General features: G+C 32.6%; 1 protein-coding gene across 2 annotated transcripts; it reads left to right on the forward strand.

Moving 5' to 3' along the window:
• The first annotated feature begins 3535 nt into the window (after positions 1-3535).
• LOC106457851 (resistance to inhibitors of cholinesterase protein 3-like) lies at positions 3536-17192 on the forward strand. 2 transcript variants are annotated; one of them, XM_022383908.1, is made up of 8 exons: positions 3536-3795; positions 5594-5709; positions 6640-6765; positions 7707-7896; positions 9867-9887; positions 10535-10683; positions 13560-13604; positions 14770-17192. In XM_022383908.1, the coding sequence occupies exons 1-8, from the start codon at positions 3645-3647 to the stop codon at positions 15523-15525; spliced, it is 1554 nt and encodes a 517-aa protein (XP_022239616.1). In that variant the 5' UTR covers positions 3536-3644; the 3' UTR covers positions 15526-17192. The 2 variants fall into 2 exon arrangements, with proteins under 2 accessions (XP_022239616.1, XP_022239617.1); XM_022383909.1 differs by having other exon boundaries at positions 9870-9887.
• The last annotated feature ends 1232 nt before the right edge of the window (positions 17193-18424 follow it).

An 18424-nucleotide genomic window follows, 5' to 3' on the forward strand; every position in this document is an offset into this window, starting at 1 on the left:
GACTTATCTAATGCTTCTGTAGAAATCATTTCACCTGAAAATACCACTCGATAAAATCATCATCATATGTTAGCACTAGCGTATGTGACATCTTAGTGGCATCCAGTCCTTGTGTTATGCAAAATTTGGAGAAATTGTTGATTCGAGTGCACCACTAGCTGCAACACTCACACAAAGAAACACATTAAGATGGTTGATAAAAGTGTTACAACATGTCATCATGCACCTTTTCCTCCTCGTACAAATGACATGGACTGTGTGCGATAGCATTATGTTCATTGACTCATGCTGGTTGCACTTCACCTTGGTGTACATCAAGGAATATCCAAAGTAGTTTTAGGTCCTTCAGTTGCTCTTCACGGAGCTCCTGATGTGTGAGTTTTGATAACCAATCATTAATAGTATCTCCTACAACATGACTCACCAACATTACAACTTAAATGGCTTTCACTCTAACATGGTGTCCAGAATCAAGATATTCAATGAATAGACAGGCTCTCATCATGATGCAAGATAATCTCTTTGTGTTTCTATGTTACATGCCCAGATAGTGCTGTACAAACATATCATAATCCAGTCAATGCTGTGATTCAATGTGGTGTCATTGTTTTCGAGTTCATAATGTGCAAGAGCACATCAACAATGCAAGTCCACCCTAAGATTGAACTTTCTTTCAAACACGAAATGTTGGTTGTATTTTACGAGATTTCAAGTGCAAGCAGTTCTTTTATCATCGTGCATTATTGGTGCTCAGGAGCTGTGAGTATATGACTCATGAATTATATCACATCTCACACTCCAACCTGCAACTATCATAAAACTGCCTTGATTTCACTGTCATTGGCATCTATATCCAAAAGGAATTCACAGTCATGTCATGCATACACAAGCACTAAAGCGTTCTTTAGGGAAATGAATGTGGTCTCACAGTTACACAGGCCTGCGATGGTTTTATTGTCTTGAGATGTTTACATGTTCTACAGTAATACCTGTACACTGATTCCGAAAATAATATCCATTTTTCTCCATCAAGTACAGATTTTTCACAAAACGTCATAACGCAATACATAAAAGAAAGACCACAACACATGATTTGAGACTAAAAGACGTAAATTTCACAAACAAAAATAAGAATAAATGAGGATGCATATTCATTTGACATCAATGTTCTTCCATTTTTCTTTAATTTGTTTGTATTTTTGTTAACAATCATAATAATAACAAAACTTTATTGTGGTAAACGAAATAATTATTTGATCTAAGTAAGAGTTTTTTCTGGTATATATAAGATGGTCACAACGTGACGAGATGATGAGTAATTGAACTGCCGTCAGAGAATGAGTAATTGAATGTATGCGGACAAAATATTGTTGGCCACGTGAGACGTGAATTATAGTATTTGTTATAGAGCGACTGTTGAAATTAAGTGTATCGTAAAGTTGTATTCGGGAAGAATAAACCAGTTTTATTTAAGAAAGGACTTGTGGCGCTAAAATTTCGTCGGAACGAATTTACGGAAAATTAACTAACGAACGGAGACGTAACAGTATGCATTGGTTTTAGTGACATCAGACACTGGGACTGTAATCTTGGAAAACTGGCCACAGAACATCGGTAATAAGGTACAAAACCAATGTAACTTCATGAATCGAGGCTCATCTCGAACTGATGTGATCTCCACAAAGTCAGTTGAGATGCTATTTCTCTCCACTTTGTAACAAAAAAATCTACTTGCGTGAGCATGAGCACATATTTTCCCACTTTGATTTTAATCTTGCCTTTCTTATACACTGCTGCCATAGTTAGGTTGATGGCAGCAGGCTCATACATACGTCAAAATATCAAAACATCATCCATATAAACCAGACATCTCTCCCTTTGCAAAATGTAAAATGCTCCATTAACATATCAAAAGTTGCTGGAGCATTATACAGGCCAAATGGCATGAATTAGAACTCATACAAACATTCATGTGTGCTGAAAGCATTTTCTGCTCTGCTCTTGTCATCAGCTTGACTTATGAATATACAGAAGTCAGGTTTAAAATGCTGGATCATTTGACACCTTGCATCATGTCCAGACTTTTGTCTGTCCATGGTAATAAAAAGTCATCATTGCACATCGCAGCGTTTACCTGGTAGAAATCAATAGAATTTGCTCATGTAGTCATTCTTTTTGACAATAAATACTAGAAACAACCATACACTCTCTAAAGGCTGCATGATTTCATGTTTAACAACTGCTGTATCTTGGCACTGGCTATATCTATGGTGCTCTAGCGAAGTTTGCAAAGCAGGTGTTTAGTCAGATGTGCTTCACCTTTATCTATACGGTAGTATGTAATCGTTTTACTTGGTTGACCACCTGGTTTCACAAATAAATCAGCAAGCGTAACCAATAGGTCATTGAGAACTTGTAACCGTGTTGAGTCTAGATTACTTGCACAATTTTCAACTAGTGACCTCAGGCACTGAAACCAAGTATTTCCTTTCAGATGCGGTGCTATGGAAGCAACACTAGTGTTATTGCTGGTATTGGTCAACTCCACTTTGCTTACTGGGAGGATAGTTTAGTAGTTTTAGTTGTTTTGGACACTTTTAAGACTCTGAAAAAGGGGTATATTTGATGCATAAGAGCAGAAAGACAGGGGTTTGAACCCACCCAGCCATTCCCTTTGTGCACATCACTGGTGATGCTCCTAGATCTAATTTATACGACTAGTTCTTCACGGAAGATATTTGCTTAAAGTAATCAGATCTTTCACGCACGGGATAAAAGTTCCTCATAATAAATATTACCCGTTGCAGTCAACTGGCTGCACAGTGAAAGCATTTTGAAACATTCCCATCTGTTGTTGTTTCAGTGTAAAACTAAACTATGGACTAGCTGCACTCTGTCCACCGCGTTTAATCGAACCCAGGATTTTTCCGTTATAAGTCCGCAAACTTAAATTTATAGAATTGTTTAGAACGCAGATAACCCGTTTTGTAGCATTGCACTAAAGCAATCTTCTTTACATAAATATACGAACAAAATATTTTCAGTAGTGTTTTTATGTTAAAATTTCAAAACTCTTGATTATTTGCGTGATGTTTATCTTCTGTATATTATATTTAAGAGCTCGGCTAGACGCTATATTGTCTTGTTTTTGTTTTTACTTTCTTTTAAATTCTCATTTAAAAGTAGAGTATTTGTAGCTTATAAAACGAGACGACTTCCAGGCTCCATGCTGACTGTCATGGCTGGAACAGTTATATATTTCACCCTTTCATACTAATACAGAATATACCTTTAGACTAATATATTTTTCTAAATTTCCATGCAGTTTTTATATGACATTTTTGTTGACCGGATGCCTCAACGTTGTTAACATTTGCTAATCCATTTGTTTGATATTTCATCTAGAAACCAAGAAAAAAAGGCAGGAGAAATCCATAGAAAACTCGTTCCACATGAAAGAAGCTTATAGATTTCGCTTCACTTGTTTAGTTCTGTAACTTGTCAACAGGTAACGCCAAATACAAGAGCTCAACAATTTAGAGGATGAGCTAGGTTCCTCGTACGGATACTATTACAAATACGAGTATTAGAACTTGTGGAGTGCAAAATTGGCATATTGTTTCTTAAAACGTCTGCTGTTTAATATGGCGAATAGTTCTGATTTGAGCACAGGAAAGAGCGTGCTTGTTTTGGCAGTTGTTATAGGATGTTTTGGTGTTCTGTGGCCTAAAATATTTTATCCAATGATGCAAGCTGCATTTTCAATAACGGCACCCAATTATGATCGTGATGAAGGTAGGTTAATGGACCACCTTCTTTAGAAGTTGCACTTTGAAGAAGATTAGTTACGTACTGAGTAGCTATAACTCGTTAGGTTAAAGTAGGAAGAGTTTATGAGGGCTTACGAAAATTTGAATCAAATGCAAGAATAATCAGTAAATTGCCTTGATATTTTGAATATTTAATACTAATAACATTATACAATTTAATAAATAATTAATAGGTTATTCTTCCATTTGTTGTTTATATTTGAATATTCTAATATAGTATTAGTACACTACAGTGAAGCTAACAATTTGCAGTGGTTATTTTAATTTTAATAATAACAGCTTGTGTTTTATGTATGTGTACAAGAGTAGTTTATTATATTGATTGACTTATTTTCGTATGTATAGATATTATTAGTTTTAATTTTTTATAAAATACATTACTCATTATCTATATATGTTAGAACGTTATTACTTTCAGTTTTCATATAAATTTATTTTTCCTGTTTTCATAAGTTTAAGTATTAAATGAAAGAAAAGCTGTAATGCACATACCTTAACCATGTTAAGTAACATTATTTGAAGATAAATATGTCTTGTTTTAAATATAATTTTAAAGGGGCACTTCTAAAACAGGTACATCATTAATGTAATGTGAGGAAGTTTTGGAAATTGGCAATAATAGTATAGATGGGACTGTATCAAGGATCTTGGAAATATTAAATATTTAACACTCTTTACATTAGCAATAAGCTTATTTTTGAATATCAGTAAATTCAAGACCAAGCTTAATTGCTAATGTAAGGAGTATTAAAAACAAAATGGATGAGTTTAGGACTCCAGTTGAAATGAAAACTATGATATAAATAATAAAGGGAATTACTGAAACATGGTTACATTAGGATAACATTGGTAATAGAAACTTTTGAAATTCCAAGTTATAAATTATTTAATAGTGGTAGGATTTTTAAGGACATAGTGTGGTTCTTTATATAAGAGTTTGAATCTATATGGGTTACAACCAGGAAATTGAAGGAGAGAAACTTTTTAACTGTAATTTGTTATAGGTCACCAAATCAGACAATGATCAATGAGAAATTGTATAAGGAGATCAAGGTTGTTATTAATAAGAATATTGATGCAGTAATTAATGGTGACTAATTTTAAATGGTAAGGAAAGGAGACTTCTTAAAGTGGTTCAAGATGGTTTTCTGTACCAAATGGTCAGGGATCTTACGGGAGGGATACCATTTAGAATTTAATGTCAACCAAATGTAATGAGTTTTCAAATGAGACCCAAAACTTGAGTTCTTTCAAATAGTTCACCATTTTCTCAATTTTGAGGCCATGAGACAAGACTGTTCTTCTCAAGAAGGACCACATTCTTCATATGTTATGTATCATTAAACTCTTGCTTAGTTCTGTAAGGATAACCTTGAAGGACCACATTTTCCATATGTTATGTATTATTAGACTCTTGCTTAGTTCTGTAAGGATAACCTTGAAGGATCACATTTTCCATATGTTGTGTATTATTAGACTCTTGCTTAGTTCTGTAAGAATAACCTTGAAGGACCACATTTTCCATATGTTATGTATTATTAAAGTCTTGCTTAGTTCTGTCAGGATAATCTTGAAGGACCACATTTTCCATATGTCATGTATTATTAGACTCTTTCTTAGTTCTGTAAGGATAACCTTGAAGGACCACATTTTCCATATGTTATGTATTATTAAATTCTTGCTTATTTCTGTAAGGATAACCTTGAAGGACCACATTTTCCATATGTTATGTATTATTAAACTCTTGCTTGGTTTTTAAACAGAGAGTTTTGGTGAGAACAGGCATACAAATATTGACCCTGAGTTGCTTCCTCCACAAGTCAGAGCAGCAATGGAAGAAGGTCGTCCAGGAACTCGACCACAGATTCGAGATGGCAGGGTAAATATCTCCTAAAATAAAAGTTATTTTGAAAGATGTACTTTTGATGTCTAAAACAAGCCCTACAATAGTTACATGACAATTGTTCTGTCCACTAGCTCTATGACAGTGACGTGACTGTCAATCTCTCTTCTAGCTCTGTGATAGTAATATGAATGTCGTTCCATCTACTATATTTACGATAGTGAAACCACTGTCATTCTATCCACTAATCCTATGATCGAGACATGACCCTCGTTCTATCAAGAGGCCCTGTTATAGAAACATAACTCTCGTTCTAGCCATAAGATAGTGGCATGACTCTATATACCACCCCAATAATATTGATATGACTCTTGTTTTATCCACTAGCCGCATGAGAGTGTCATGACTGTCGTTCTATATGGGAGCATTACTTTAATAATATCAGTTTATTAGAGTGAATTTTTAAATGTTTTTATTAAAGACATGTTTTTGAAAAAACATGAGATTATTAAGCATAGAAAATATAATGAAGTTTGCACCTGAATGAGTTGATATCAAAATGTAAGTTTATTGGCTTAGCTTCTAGATAAAAAATAGGAGTATTAAATACATTTGTAATATGTACTATATTTCAAATATTTCATACTGGTATATGCTTTATTTAGTATTAGTAATTCTAACTATTTAAATCAGTTTTATAACCGTTGTTGAAACCAACAGTGTAAAAATAACACATAAGTTGTGCATAAAACATTATTTTGATCAGTAACTAAAATTGTTATTCTACTCCAAGAAAATGTATGTGGATTTGTTTATAAAACAATGGGTTTATGTGAATGTTTTTCTTGAACTTTCTTACAAAGTTTACGGGTTTTTTATTTGGTACTAACTTGTTAATATGTATTTCTTAGCCTAAACGTTTTAAAACATAAAATATTTGCTGTTAAGAATCCTGTTTCACTCTAGCCTTTAATGCATCCTGCTGCAAGTCAAGGACCCAAAGTTCAACCAAAAAGTGGAGGAGCTATGGGTGTCATAATGCCTATTTATACCTTGTTCATTGTTGTGTTCTTCATGTACTCTATATTCAAGGTAGGACATCAAAATATCTACTTTTTTATATATTGGTAGTTATTTTTTGCTTTTATATGTTGTGTATTAAGTTGCCTATTATAATCCTTATTTAAACATAATTGTTTATTGTGTTTATTTTTATACTCGGTGTTTAAGGTAGGACATCATAATACCTATTAACATGCTGTTAATAGTTGAATACCTAGTTCCTTATTTATATATATTCAAGGTATGACATCATGATAATAATACCTAATTATCTATCTTAAAATTGATGTTTTTCATACAAAGTTTTTAAAGATTTTATATCGTAAAGCATATTCACACATTTTTTATGATTATGTTCTTATAACTCGTATTTAAAGCGTAGATTATAGAAAAGGTATTGTTAATTAGGGAAATTCTTTAAAATGATGCAGTTGGTAGAACATATCTTTAACCTTTTTATGTGAACATCTTTGTAAATGGAATGTTGTAAATTTTTCAGAATGTAATATGTTTAATCAGGTTAATATTAATAAATGATTAAATCAGGCACATTAAACATTTAGAGCTAACTTTTCAGTTACTTTTCAGTGGAATAATAAGCTGTCATTAGTGAAGTCTGGAAGTGAGTTTTCTTTAGTAATATGTTAGTATGTATTTGCAATATTTAAAAAATATTCTTAAAGACGTTACTTTAGAAAACATAGAATTTGTTTCTATTTCACATAAACATAACTGTTGAAATAACTTTTTTCAACTTACATTTATTATTTATAGTCGTTTTACTCACAAACTCTCAAGGACTGTATTTTTAAAATATTTATTTTTTTTGTTTATAATAATAATAATAACTTTCTATTTTTGAAAGACTATACATTAAGAATTATATCAAGTCATAGGGGTATTGGTTTAAAATATAATTATTTTATTATCTGATTTAAAGGAAATGTTCATTAATTTTTGTTATTATTTAGTTTGTCTTTAAGAAACCTTCTGAAGATGAAGCATCAAGGCAGCCAATGGTAAAAGACTTTCATATGGATCCTGAACATCACAAGTATGTTCTATCTGAAGAATACAAGGAGGAAAGGAAGAATGGAACGAGACTTAAAAATAGGGAAAATAAAACCAAGAAAACTCTACAGAAGTATGGGAAAGTAAAAGGTGTTAGCACAGTTTTTTATATTTATTTTAAAGAATCAATTGCAAAGCTTTCAATATTTTGTACCAATATGTAATTTAAAAGGGTGATAAACAATGAGTAATCATAAATAAATAATTAATTTATCATTAATGTAATACATCATTACAGAAAATACAAAAAATGAATCATGTTGTCCTCAGATTTCTGAGGGTGAATCTCCACCTGCCTCCCACTCTTCTTCTTCCTGTGATTTTATCCCTCAGATTGTCTGCTAGCTTTCCCTCACAATTCAGCTAAATTGTTAGGTTGCCAGATTGATCATCATAGTTTCCATATAAGTTTACTAGCTGGAGTACCCATCCACTGGATGGGTGAAATAAAAACTTGTTTGTAAGAAAGGATAGGAAATTGTGCTTCTATTTTTTTCTTAACATGATCAACATTAAAAGTGCAATAAAAATACGTAAAGGTACCAATACTGAATAGAAAGACGTACTGTTTTCAAGAATTCTATCAATATGAAATTAGGAGGGTCCAATCCCCCCCCTCATGACCTTCCTCTTGTCATTCTGTATGACTGTTTGAAGTTTGGTGCTGATTGATCAAGAAATATTAAAATGTATAAGGAACAGATACATAAACACACATAGTGATGTTTATTTATATAGATTTAGCCTTGATAATATTTATATCAGGACTTGGTCAGGCCAAGACATAGTCACAAGTCTTCCTCCAGCTTTTTGTTTTTTTTTCAGGTATTGTTGCACCACTTTTGCTGCATGCTTGGTATCACTGTCTTTTCCAAGTATTGTTGCACCACCTTTGCTACATGCTTGGTATCACTGTCTTTTCCAAGTATTGTTGCACCACCTTTGCTACATGCTTAGTATCATTGTTTTTTCCAGGTATTGTTGCACCACCTTTGCTACATGCTTGGTATCACTGTTTTTTCCAGGTATTGTTGCATCACCTTTGCTGCATGCTTGGTATCACTGTTTTTTTTTTTTTCAGGTATTGTTACACCACCTTTGCTGCATGCTTGGTATCACTGTCTTGCTGGAAGATCAATCCCTTCCCAATAGGGGTTTTCCTGAGGGAAGGACATGTTGAATAAGAATTTGGTTGTACCTTTCAGCAAGCAGTCAGTGTGCCATCAATTTTAATTGACAAAACCTTGTTAAAACATTGTGCATTTTGTTACTGTGTTAAACTTGTAATAAAGTTTTCTTTGTTACCCATTAAACCATCTCCAAGTTCTTTAGTCTCAAAGTGGGTTCCTCATCATTAAACTTTTTCTGTTTCATTCTAAATATTTTATGGAATGCTTATCTATACTGTATTTTAAGAATAACACAGTAGTGTAAGCCTTTGGTAAAACAAAATTTATGCTTTTGGTGTGCTACTAGGTAAACCTCAACTAAAAAACTATGGTTAAAATCTTTGAATTTATTAAAAACTTAACATATAATTTATAAATGGTGGAATGTATTGTCAGACTCAAATGTGTTTTGATTTGAAAATCTTACTTGAAGTTTTGAATGGAACCACCATTGTCTGTGAATGAAAAATATTTGAACTTGAACTAAAAGCTACCTTGTAGTGTTCAGATGTAAGTATTTATATCCCTTGCACATGTTTACCAGTGTTTCAATTATTTTGTTATAACAAGCATTTGGTATAACGACTAAAGTAATAATTCTTTTTTATACTTAAAAATGAATGATTTCAAGCAACTCAGATATAAATTTAAAATTATTTAAAAAGACAATTTTTATGTAGACGAGTTTATCTGACAGAGTTGGCTATCAATTGAGATTTCAGCCATATAAAGCATTTTTTAATGCATTAGAACTAAACCTAACATTCAGGTGTAATCGAATGTAGAAATGTATACTAAAAGAAAGACATTTTGCTGCTGGAATGTTATACTTAGAAGTGTGATCAAGAATCAGTGAGTTGTGTGTTTTTTTTTACAATGGCTGCTTTGTAGCAGAGGATGAGCTAGCTGAAAGTAAGTACATCCTCTTCTAAAAACTTTGAATATATTAATTATAATGAGGTTTAAGAAATTCTGATAGTATGTTGAATAATTATTTGTTCTTAATCATATAGCCGATTTTCAGAGAAAGTTAGTGAAGCACCTAAATTTTGCACTCTTTAAAATCTTTGTAACAACTGTTAAAATGTATACACACATATATGTATCCGAACAAGTTCAAATATTTGTAGAATAATTTCATGTTTAAAGAAACTTGTCAGATTTATCATGGTATCAAATGTTCATTGTATGTTTACAGGCATACATCAAAAGGTTCTTTATATGGGTGCTTATAAAGCATAATTACTATAGCAACTAACAAATTCTCTCATTCTCAGTAAAGTCTGAAGTTTTAATAGAATATTTTTAAGAATATCAACTACTGAGTAGAATACTAAAAGATGTTTTTTTTCTAACATTTTGAGCTCTTTGTACTTTATTTATTTATTTAAATAAAATAAGATCTATAAATATATGGTTTGTATGACATCACATTAAGATGGATAATAATTCAGAACAAATTTTTCTTTACTGGCTTTATATAGGTTTCCAACATGAAATATACAATAGCATTTTGACCACACATAAATTTGTTTAATAAATAAATTCTGTCATTATAGAAGATTATGAAATTAGTCAACTAAGGAAACGACTAGAAGAAACAGAGGCAGCAATGGAACGAATTATGAAACACATGGGAGTTGTCACTGAGCATCTGGCTGTGGGCATGACTTGTTTACCAAACTCGCCAGTCAGTACTTCCACACAGGTAGCTGAAAATTAAGCTTTGTATATACACTACAGACTCATTTAACTCAAGATTTTATGTTACAAGTAAAGAAATGCAGAGATGTCAAATGCTAAATCAAAACATTTATTAATTCTAATTCAAACATTACATAAACAAAATAACTTAATTCTGTCTGTACAAAATACCCACAATGTTTGTAATAGATTAATTAGAACAACATACTGGTTAGCATGTTTCCTACCTCTCCCTTTGTATAAGTGTTGTTGACAAGCATCCAACTATCATCTCATAAATACATGTTGTACTTAACCAAATGTTTATGTCATGTTTCTAGTACATACTTAATCTAATTTTAAACATCACATTGAATTGTAGTAACTAATAATCAGTAATTACCTGTGTTACTGAGCTGTTATTATTTGTTGAGTGTTGTTGGCTTGAGATTGGTGTCTAATGGTGTGTTGTTGGCTTGATATTGGTGATTTGTGGTGTGTATATGTTGTAAACTTAGGTTGCTGGATAATTTTTGTTGTAAACTTTTCTAACGATTGTGTTTAGTCTAACCGAGTTATTATGTAAATAATACTTTGTTCTAGTGAGTGGATTTTATGTATATTACTGTCCATATGATGTTTTATTCCTGGCAGTTTAATGTAGTATAACTATTCTTCCAAAACATGCATACCTCTGCTGACACTTATAGCTATTTCTCGATCCTCATCTAAACATCGTGTTCACTTGCACCAATCTTTATACCCCACTCGACTGCCCTTGGCAATATCTAATTTGCACCAGCCCTCACACGCCCTCTATGTAGATACTGTATATAAGCACTTTATGTCGACAATATAATCACTTTTTCTCGACAAAGAGCACTAGGAATTATGTTTTGTGGTTAAAATTTTTTTTAAGCATTTTGACAGTAGTCTGGTTTTTGTTTTCCCCCATTGCCGATATTTCATTGGTTTTCTTTTGCGGTTCAAGAACAACAAATAAATATGGGAATTCATACCCATATAACAGTTTTTGGCACGGGGTTTAACCAGACCTCAACCATTCCTCATTTGTTGTCTGGTGGTGGTCGGGGGATCCACTTTCAGTGGAAGCTGTCCGTGACCTGATTTGGGATGAGTTGTAGTTCTTCATGCATCCCGAGGATTCAGAGTTGGCTTTTCATCATGAACATGAATAAACTGGGGAGAATTTAGACACTGTTTTCTGCTATTTCTTTCACTAGAGCTGCCTCTAGTGCAGGCTCATCTGATCGGCCACCTTCTGCCTTTTTTCTGCAGTTAGTTACACGAGTTTGTGAAGCTTTGGGGATTCATCCCCTTGTTTTTAAGGCTGCCTTGCCTTGTTGGGAGATAGATCTCGGGGGGGGGGGGAGTACTTATTCCATTCTCCTTCCTCTGATATTGCCATGTATGCTGGGATGTTTGCAATGCAATTACAAGAGAGTATTGCTATGCCTTGCTCCCATCTTTTATCAGAACAACATGCCCTGGCTGTAGTATATTTGGACACTCAACAGTTGGATCTATGGGGTTCCAGGTTAGAACCTGTTATCTCTCTTACCAGATCTCCATTTTCCCGGATTCGTTTCACTCCTACTACTCTTACAGATACACCTCTTTGTGATTTCCGGGAATCGCCTCATTTTTGGCCTTGCTAGTTTGCTGGAGTTCCTAAACCTTTCGAGGCCCAATTTTATATGGCACGTTTTCTTTATCGTCATTGGCAGCCTGCATCTCTTCTTCCATGGGCAATTCTGGAGGATCATCTCGTGGCTCCTACCTTCGACACCTCATCCTATTGGTTTACAGAATCAGTTCCATCCGTGTTCTTTGGAAGGTTGGGAGGGCGCCAGTGGAGTCGTTATCTACTCATTCACAAGGTCGATCCCATTCATCCAGGATTCTATTCTCGTCCTTTTCTGTTGACCAAGAGCACTAGAGATTGGCTTCGTATCATCAATCTGTCTCAACTCAATCTCTTCGTACAGCCTCCTCGTTTCATCATGGAATCTTTTCTTCAACTTCAATGGCACTTCACACTTGATTTTTGGATGACGAAGTTTGATGTTACAGATGCCTCCCTTGATATCCCCATAGCAGAGTCTTTTCATCAATTTCTACATTTTTTGCACGAGGACCAGATATAGCAGTTCCAAGCTCTCCCATTTGGACTTGCTTCAGCACCATATGCTGAGTAGTGTTAGTGACCGGGATTGGGTAAATCTAAAAACTGTGATTATATTGTATATATACAGTGATTATATACCGTACCTGCATAGAGGGCGTGTGAGGACCTGTGTAAAGTTTTGCAAATTAGATATTGCCAAGGGCAGTCGAGTGGGGTATAAAGACTGGAGCAAGCGAACACGATGTTTAGATGGAAAAATAGCTATAAGTGTCAGCAGAGGTAAACGTGTTTTGAAATACATTTTCAAATTATGAAAATGATAACTTATTTATCACTTTGTTTTTGTTCTTCTAATGATTCTTTTTTCTTGGTCATTGAACTTAATTGAAATATGTTATTTAGATTAATGGTAGGCCTGAAATTTGTGTAACAGTCATGTTAATTGTAGATGTTTTTTCCCATATTCCTCTCAGAATCTTCAGCCCAATTGATGAGTTCTGGTACTGAAAGAAAGGCCTCTTGGGCAGTAACTTGTGGGAGAGAAAAGATAGATTTGAAATGTTGTTTTTAAATATCTGATTTTAAATCCACAATGAGCAAATTAAGAAGAATGTGAAAAAAAGTCTACAATTAACATGATTATCACAAATTTTAAACCTATTGGTTTTAATGCTTCATCAGCTTTTGGAATTTCAAACCATAATTTTTTTATAGTTTGGTTTTAATGTAACTCTATTCCTGTTTATTTTTAGGACTCAGAAAACAAAGATATTCTCTTGGATGGTACAGAGAAAAAGGTGAGATTTTTTACAAATAACACTGGAATTGTATGCTTATAAAACATATTTATAAGCTTGAAGACAAATGTACATAAAAATATTTCAAGAAGATCAAAAAGTAAATTCATACTATGGAGATGCAGTGTGTTTTGTTAACTGTAAAAGTCATTTGAAATACAAAGTTACATTCAGTGTTGGAGCCCTGCCAAATCTGTCAAATGTATGACATCACCATCAAGGTAGATATTGCACATTAAAAACATAATCTCTAATTCTGTGAGTTCTTTTTGGATTAAAAAATATACGAAGCACTAATTATTTGAAAATACTTTGTAATAACTTGAATATGCATATATTACTGAGAACAAACACACAACTCAACTGCCTTTAAATTAAGTAGCAAAAGAAAAAACAACAACAACAAAGGTTCCATATATACTTTTGATTCCTTCAATTTCAGTTTTAGCAAGAACAGTATTAACAATGTTTATAATGCTTTGCACACCTTCTTTCCTGCCAATCAAATATCTAAGAACCGCAACCTTCATTGAATATTGTGTAAAGCCTTTTAAAAATGTGTACATTTTAAACACACACTATTATTGTAAAATATCATCATTCATGTGTTAACCACATACTGTATGACAGAAAAACTTTCACATTTTAATGCTCTAACAACTGTTCTTGAGTTGGAGTGGTCGCATAGTTCCCGATGCTATCTCCTAAGGAAGAGTGATAGAATATGTGCTGAGAGGTCCAAGAGAGCTCTTCCAATGATCACAAATGACCAGAGTTTTCTCTGATACTCTGAGTGTTTTGTTATGAAAGACACTTAATTTTGGGTGTAAGTTGAATAAAACTTTTTATACATATTTTTAGTTTTGAAGTGTTGGGACCCAGTTCCAATTTTAGGTGCCAAAGTTGTTGATTTTTGAGAAGTTTGTTTATATTTTATTATTAATATTTTTTGTCTATATAAGGCTTTTATCTTACATGTAACATATAGACAATATTTTAATTTCAATTACTTGACTTTTCAAGTTTAACACTTTGTAAGATTTTTTTGTGTCTTACATTACCTAATGTGTTACAATAATAACTATTTTTCTTCTAATGAATTACACTATCTTTCCTCAGTAGGTAGAGTACATCTTGTTTTATTGAGAGTTTTGACTGTTAACAGAAAAAGGTCACCTTGACTGAATCAGATAAAGAAGAAGAAAACCAGCCCTCCAGCCCTGATGTTGACAACTATGAACTGGTTTCAGAGATTGGCTCTATTCCTACAACACCAACAAATGTTTCAGTAAGTGCAGAAAAAGAATCATGTGAGACTACTAGCTTTGAAGTGATTGGGCAAATCATTGAGAACAATGACACTCGAATTGACTCAGAAGACAGTATAAGCAAAGAGTTAGACACTGAACAAGTTGATCAACCCAAGGATGACTATACAGATCATTTACTCCTAAAGAATGGTAGTTTTGAAGATCTTGCCATAACATCTAGTGATCATCTTTTTCCAGAAAATCTTTCATCATCTATTGAAAGTAAAGGTTTTTCTGGCACTTCTTCAATGAGCACTTTACCTGAAATCACCAGAGAAAATGTAAATGGCGAGGACATTGAAGAAGATAAAAGTAAACATGTTTTGTCTTTCTCAAAGAGTACTGAAACTGACTCTGATCAACAAATGAAAGTTAAAAACAGAGCATGTAGCTTAAGGTCAGGAAAACCAAAAACTTTCTTGGAACAACATGCAGATGATAAGAACATGTCAGAAGAAGTGAGTCTTCCTAGAAGTACCTTATCAAGATGTGTTGCCATTGACAAGTCATCTGAATACTGTGGTTTGGAAGAGGACACAGCGCCAATGATTAAACACACAGAACCAAAAGAAACTTTTCAGAGTAATGCAGACAAGAGAAGCAAAGAGTAAAGCATGAAGAAAGAGATGATCATTGAACCTTTTGAAATAGACAAGGAATTGGAACTTACAAAACTATAAAAAAATCTTGGTACCCACTAAAGATATCTTTAAATAATTGTATGTATGTTTAATTTCTCTACCATGAATAACAGTTAGAAGTAGAAATCAGGTCACAACCACTTAAATAGGAGCTCAACTGCCCACACAGTTGGTGAAGAAACATTGGCAAGCATTATATTTGCTGAATCATCTAACTTGCTATATATATCTTTGCTATACTTTTACATTAGACATTTAGTGAAAGTTTCATTAAGTTAAAAAGTTTAGAAAAATCGAATTCAAATAAAAACCTGAATTTAAACTTGTTAAGGAGTTGGTTCAAGTCTATATTGCCTGTTCAGTATTAGAAGTATGTGTGATAAATAATTTCCCCTTATATAAAAATAGAAATGTTCCATCAAAAATAGTAGCTCATGAACATTTTTGAACAGTTAGATAGAATGAGTAATTTTTAGTAGAAACCTGGTGTACAAATTTTCAACCATTATGAAGTTGTTAAAGTCCTTTTGGAAAATACTTAAAATTCATTGTAATGTTAATTGCTATATTTTCAAGATAATTAATATATAGTGTTACTTCAAAATTATTATGATGTTAGGTAATATGTTGTCATTATAACAAACATTTAATAATACTTTATTTGTATGCTTTATGATGCATGTTCTCTTTCTTTAACTTAGAATTGATTAGTGTTTAAAGAAATATTATTACTAGAAGAACACTGAGGAGGTTACTGGAGGGAAGAGAGCTTGTGCTAAGGCTGGTGCCAAACTTTACAAGTGTGTAATAGCAGTAGAAGTAATGATAAATGATACCCAATAATTAATTATAATAAACTAACAACTAAAAGTAGCTGCTGCTGGCTAGTTGGTAGTTCAGAATTAAGGTTGTCACTGTGATACTTGAACTGCATGCTGAAAAACGTGTTAGGACAGGACTTCGATACTGAAGGGAGGAGAGCCTATGGCCAATGCTAAACTACTCGTACAAATATATAATAAATACTTAGAAATATATAATTATTTCTTTTTTTCTATTGTTTTTTTGTAAATTTTCTTATAGTTTCTCAAGTTAGTTTATGGTTTTGGAATGAACAGTAACATTTGTCATGGATATATCAATACTTGATAGAATGCCAGACTGTGCAATCCAGTCTGCACTTTGTGGTTGTTGGTGCTTTGTAAGAGTAATTATAAAACCCCACTATTCCATTAATATAGTCTAGGAATTGAATGTGGGTGCTATTGACTAGTTACCTTCTCTCTAATCTATCAGTTCAAAATTAGGAGCAGCCAGTGTTAACCTTATTTCAATTTTTAAAACAGTTATCTAACCAAATATCCTTCTTTCTAAAGGACAAAGGTATTTTAAACTAAACTATTAATTCAGAATAATATTGGAATTATAAGAGAAAAAATGCAAGTTTAATATCACTGTGGGGAGTTGGGAACTTTATGGACAATAGAAACCTAGTGTAGATGTCGATCTTGAATCTGCCCTATCTAACACGAATCCTCATTAACTCTTGCAATGGGTGCCACTTTAAATGCTTTTCTGCACAAGTCACTATGTTACATTCAAAATGTAATTAAACACATTTATTATCAATGTATGTGAATAAAATTAATATTATAATTCAAAGTTTTATGTTATCTAAGTTTTAAGTCCTTTATTTCAAAATAAACCTTTAAAAAACTGCTTAAAACTTTAGATATATTGTTCAGGTGACTAATGAACTGTGAAAATTCTCTATTTTGCTCTGTCTATCTTCAATAATACAATAGTAGTTGATTAGAGGTACGTCTAGACAATAAGATGATTACATGATCTTTTGACTTGTTCATACAGAATCCTCAGTGTTTTATTAACTGTGGCATAGCAGTTCATAGAACGGCTCTGAGTTGTTGTTTTTTTAATTACAGAATTTTAGCTCATAGTTCTGTTGTCTCCTAACCAATGTGAGATCTAATTATAGTTTTGTACTCAGGATGTCAAACCCTTTTGATTGATGTATTTGACCAGGCCCAAGGTCTCATAGATTAATATACTCCAATCCTGCCTAAAAGAATTTCAATTTGAGGGTAAGCTGGTAGAGACCCTGATGAGTAATAAAATCTAGTCAGGCATATGTGCACCCCGCACTTGTTGGCACACAAAAATAAAGCTAATAAAAAGGGAAAAAAAAAGGTCTCATGGATTAATTTACTCTAAACCTGCCTAAAAGAATTTCAAGTGCCCCAGTTATTGAGGATTCCATCTTGTTTATATAAGAAATTATTTAATACAAACTGCATCCAAAAATCGGTTTTCACTGCATGACAGTAATGTTGTACAGTACCCATACTTTTACAGGGTCATTTTAGTCTGAGAAATGGTTTTACAAAAAATCACTACCTTGAATGATCTCTTAATTTGCATACAAATATCATTTATTATAATATAAATATTGTATAGAATTTTAATTAATGCAACATAAAAAAAGAAGTATACTGCGTAATTTATACATCATTAATTATCATGTTTTACAAAATGTGTAGATCTTTTAGTGTGTATTAAATTTTTGTAAATATTGATAACAACACAAGAAGTGTAAATAATTAGAATTAATATCAACAGGTATGTGTTTTATACAGATATTTTCAGGACCTGTTTACCTAAGTGTCAATAACAGAACAAAATAATTAACTGTTTCCTTTTATTTGATAGTTAATTTAAATCATTGAATGATAATAACATGTTTAGTTACTCTTGTTTTATAACCATATTGCATTGAATGATAATAACATATTTAGTTACTTATGTTTTATAACCATATTGCATTGAATGATAATAACATGTTTAGTTACTC

The sequence above is a fragment of the Limulus polyphemus genome, unplaced genomic scaffold (genome assembly GCF_000517525.1).
Source record: "Limulus polyphemus unplaced genomic scaffold, Limulus_polyphemus-2.1.2 Scaffold382, whole genome shotgun sequence".
NCBI classification, from domain to species: Eukaryota; Metazoa; Arthropoda; class Merostomata; order Xiphosura; family Limulidae; genus Limulus; species Limulus polyphemus.

Coding starts and splice junctions, on each gene's coding strand:
- LOC106457851 (XM_022383908.1), top strand. CDS start 3,645: ATGGCGAATAGTTCTGATTTGAGCACAGGAAAGAGCGTGCTTGTTTTG. Junction 6,766..7,706: donor TCATGTACTCTATATTCAAG/GTAGGACATCAA, acceptor GTTATTATTTAG/TTTGTCTTTAAGAAACCTTC. Junction 7,897..9,866: donor GAAGTATGGGAAAGTAAAAG/GTGTTAGCACAG, acceptor GCTGCTTTGTAG/CAGAGGATGAGCTAGCTGAA.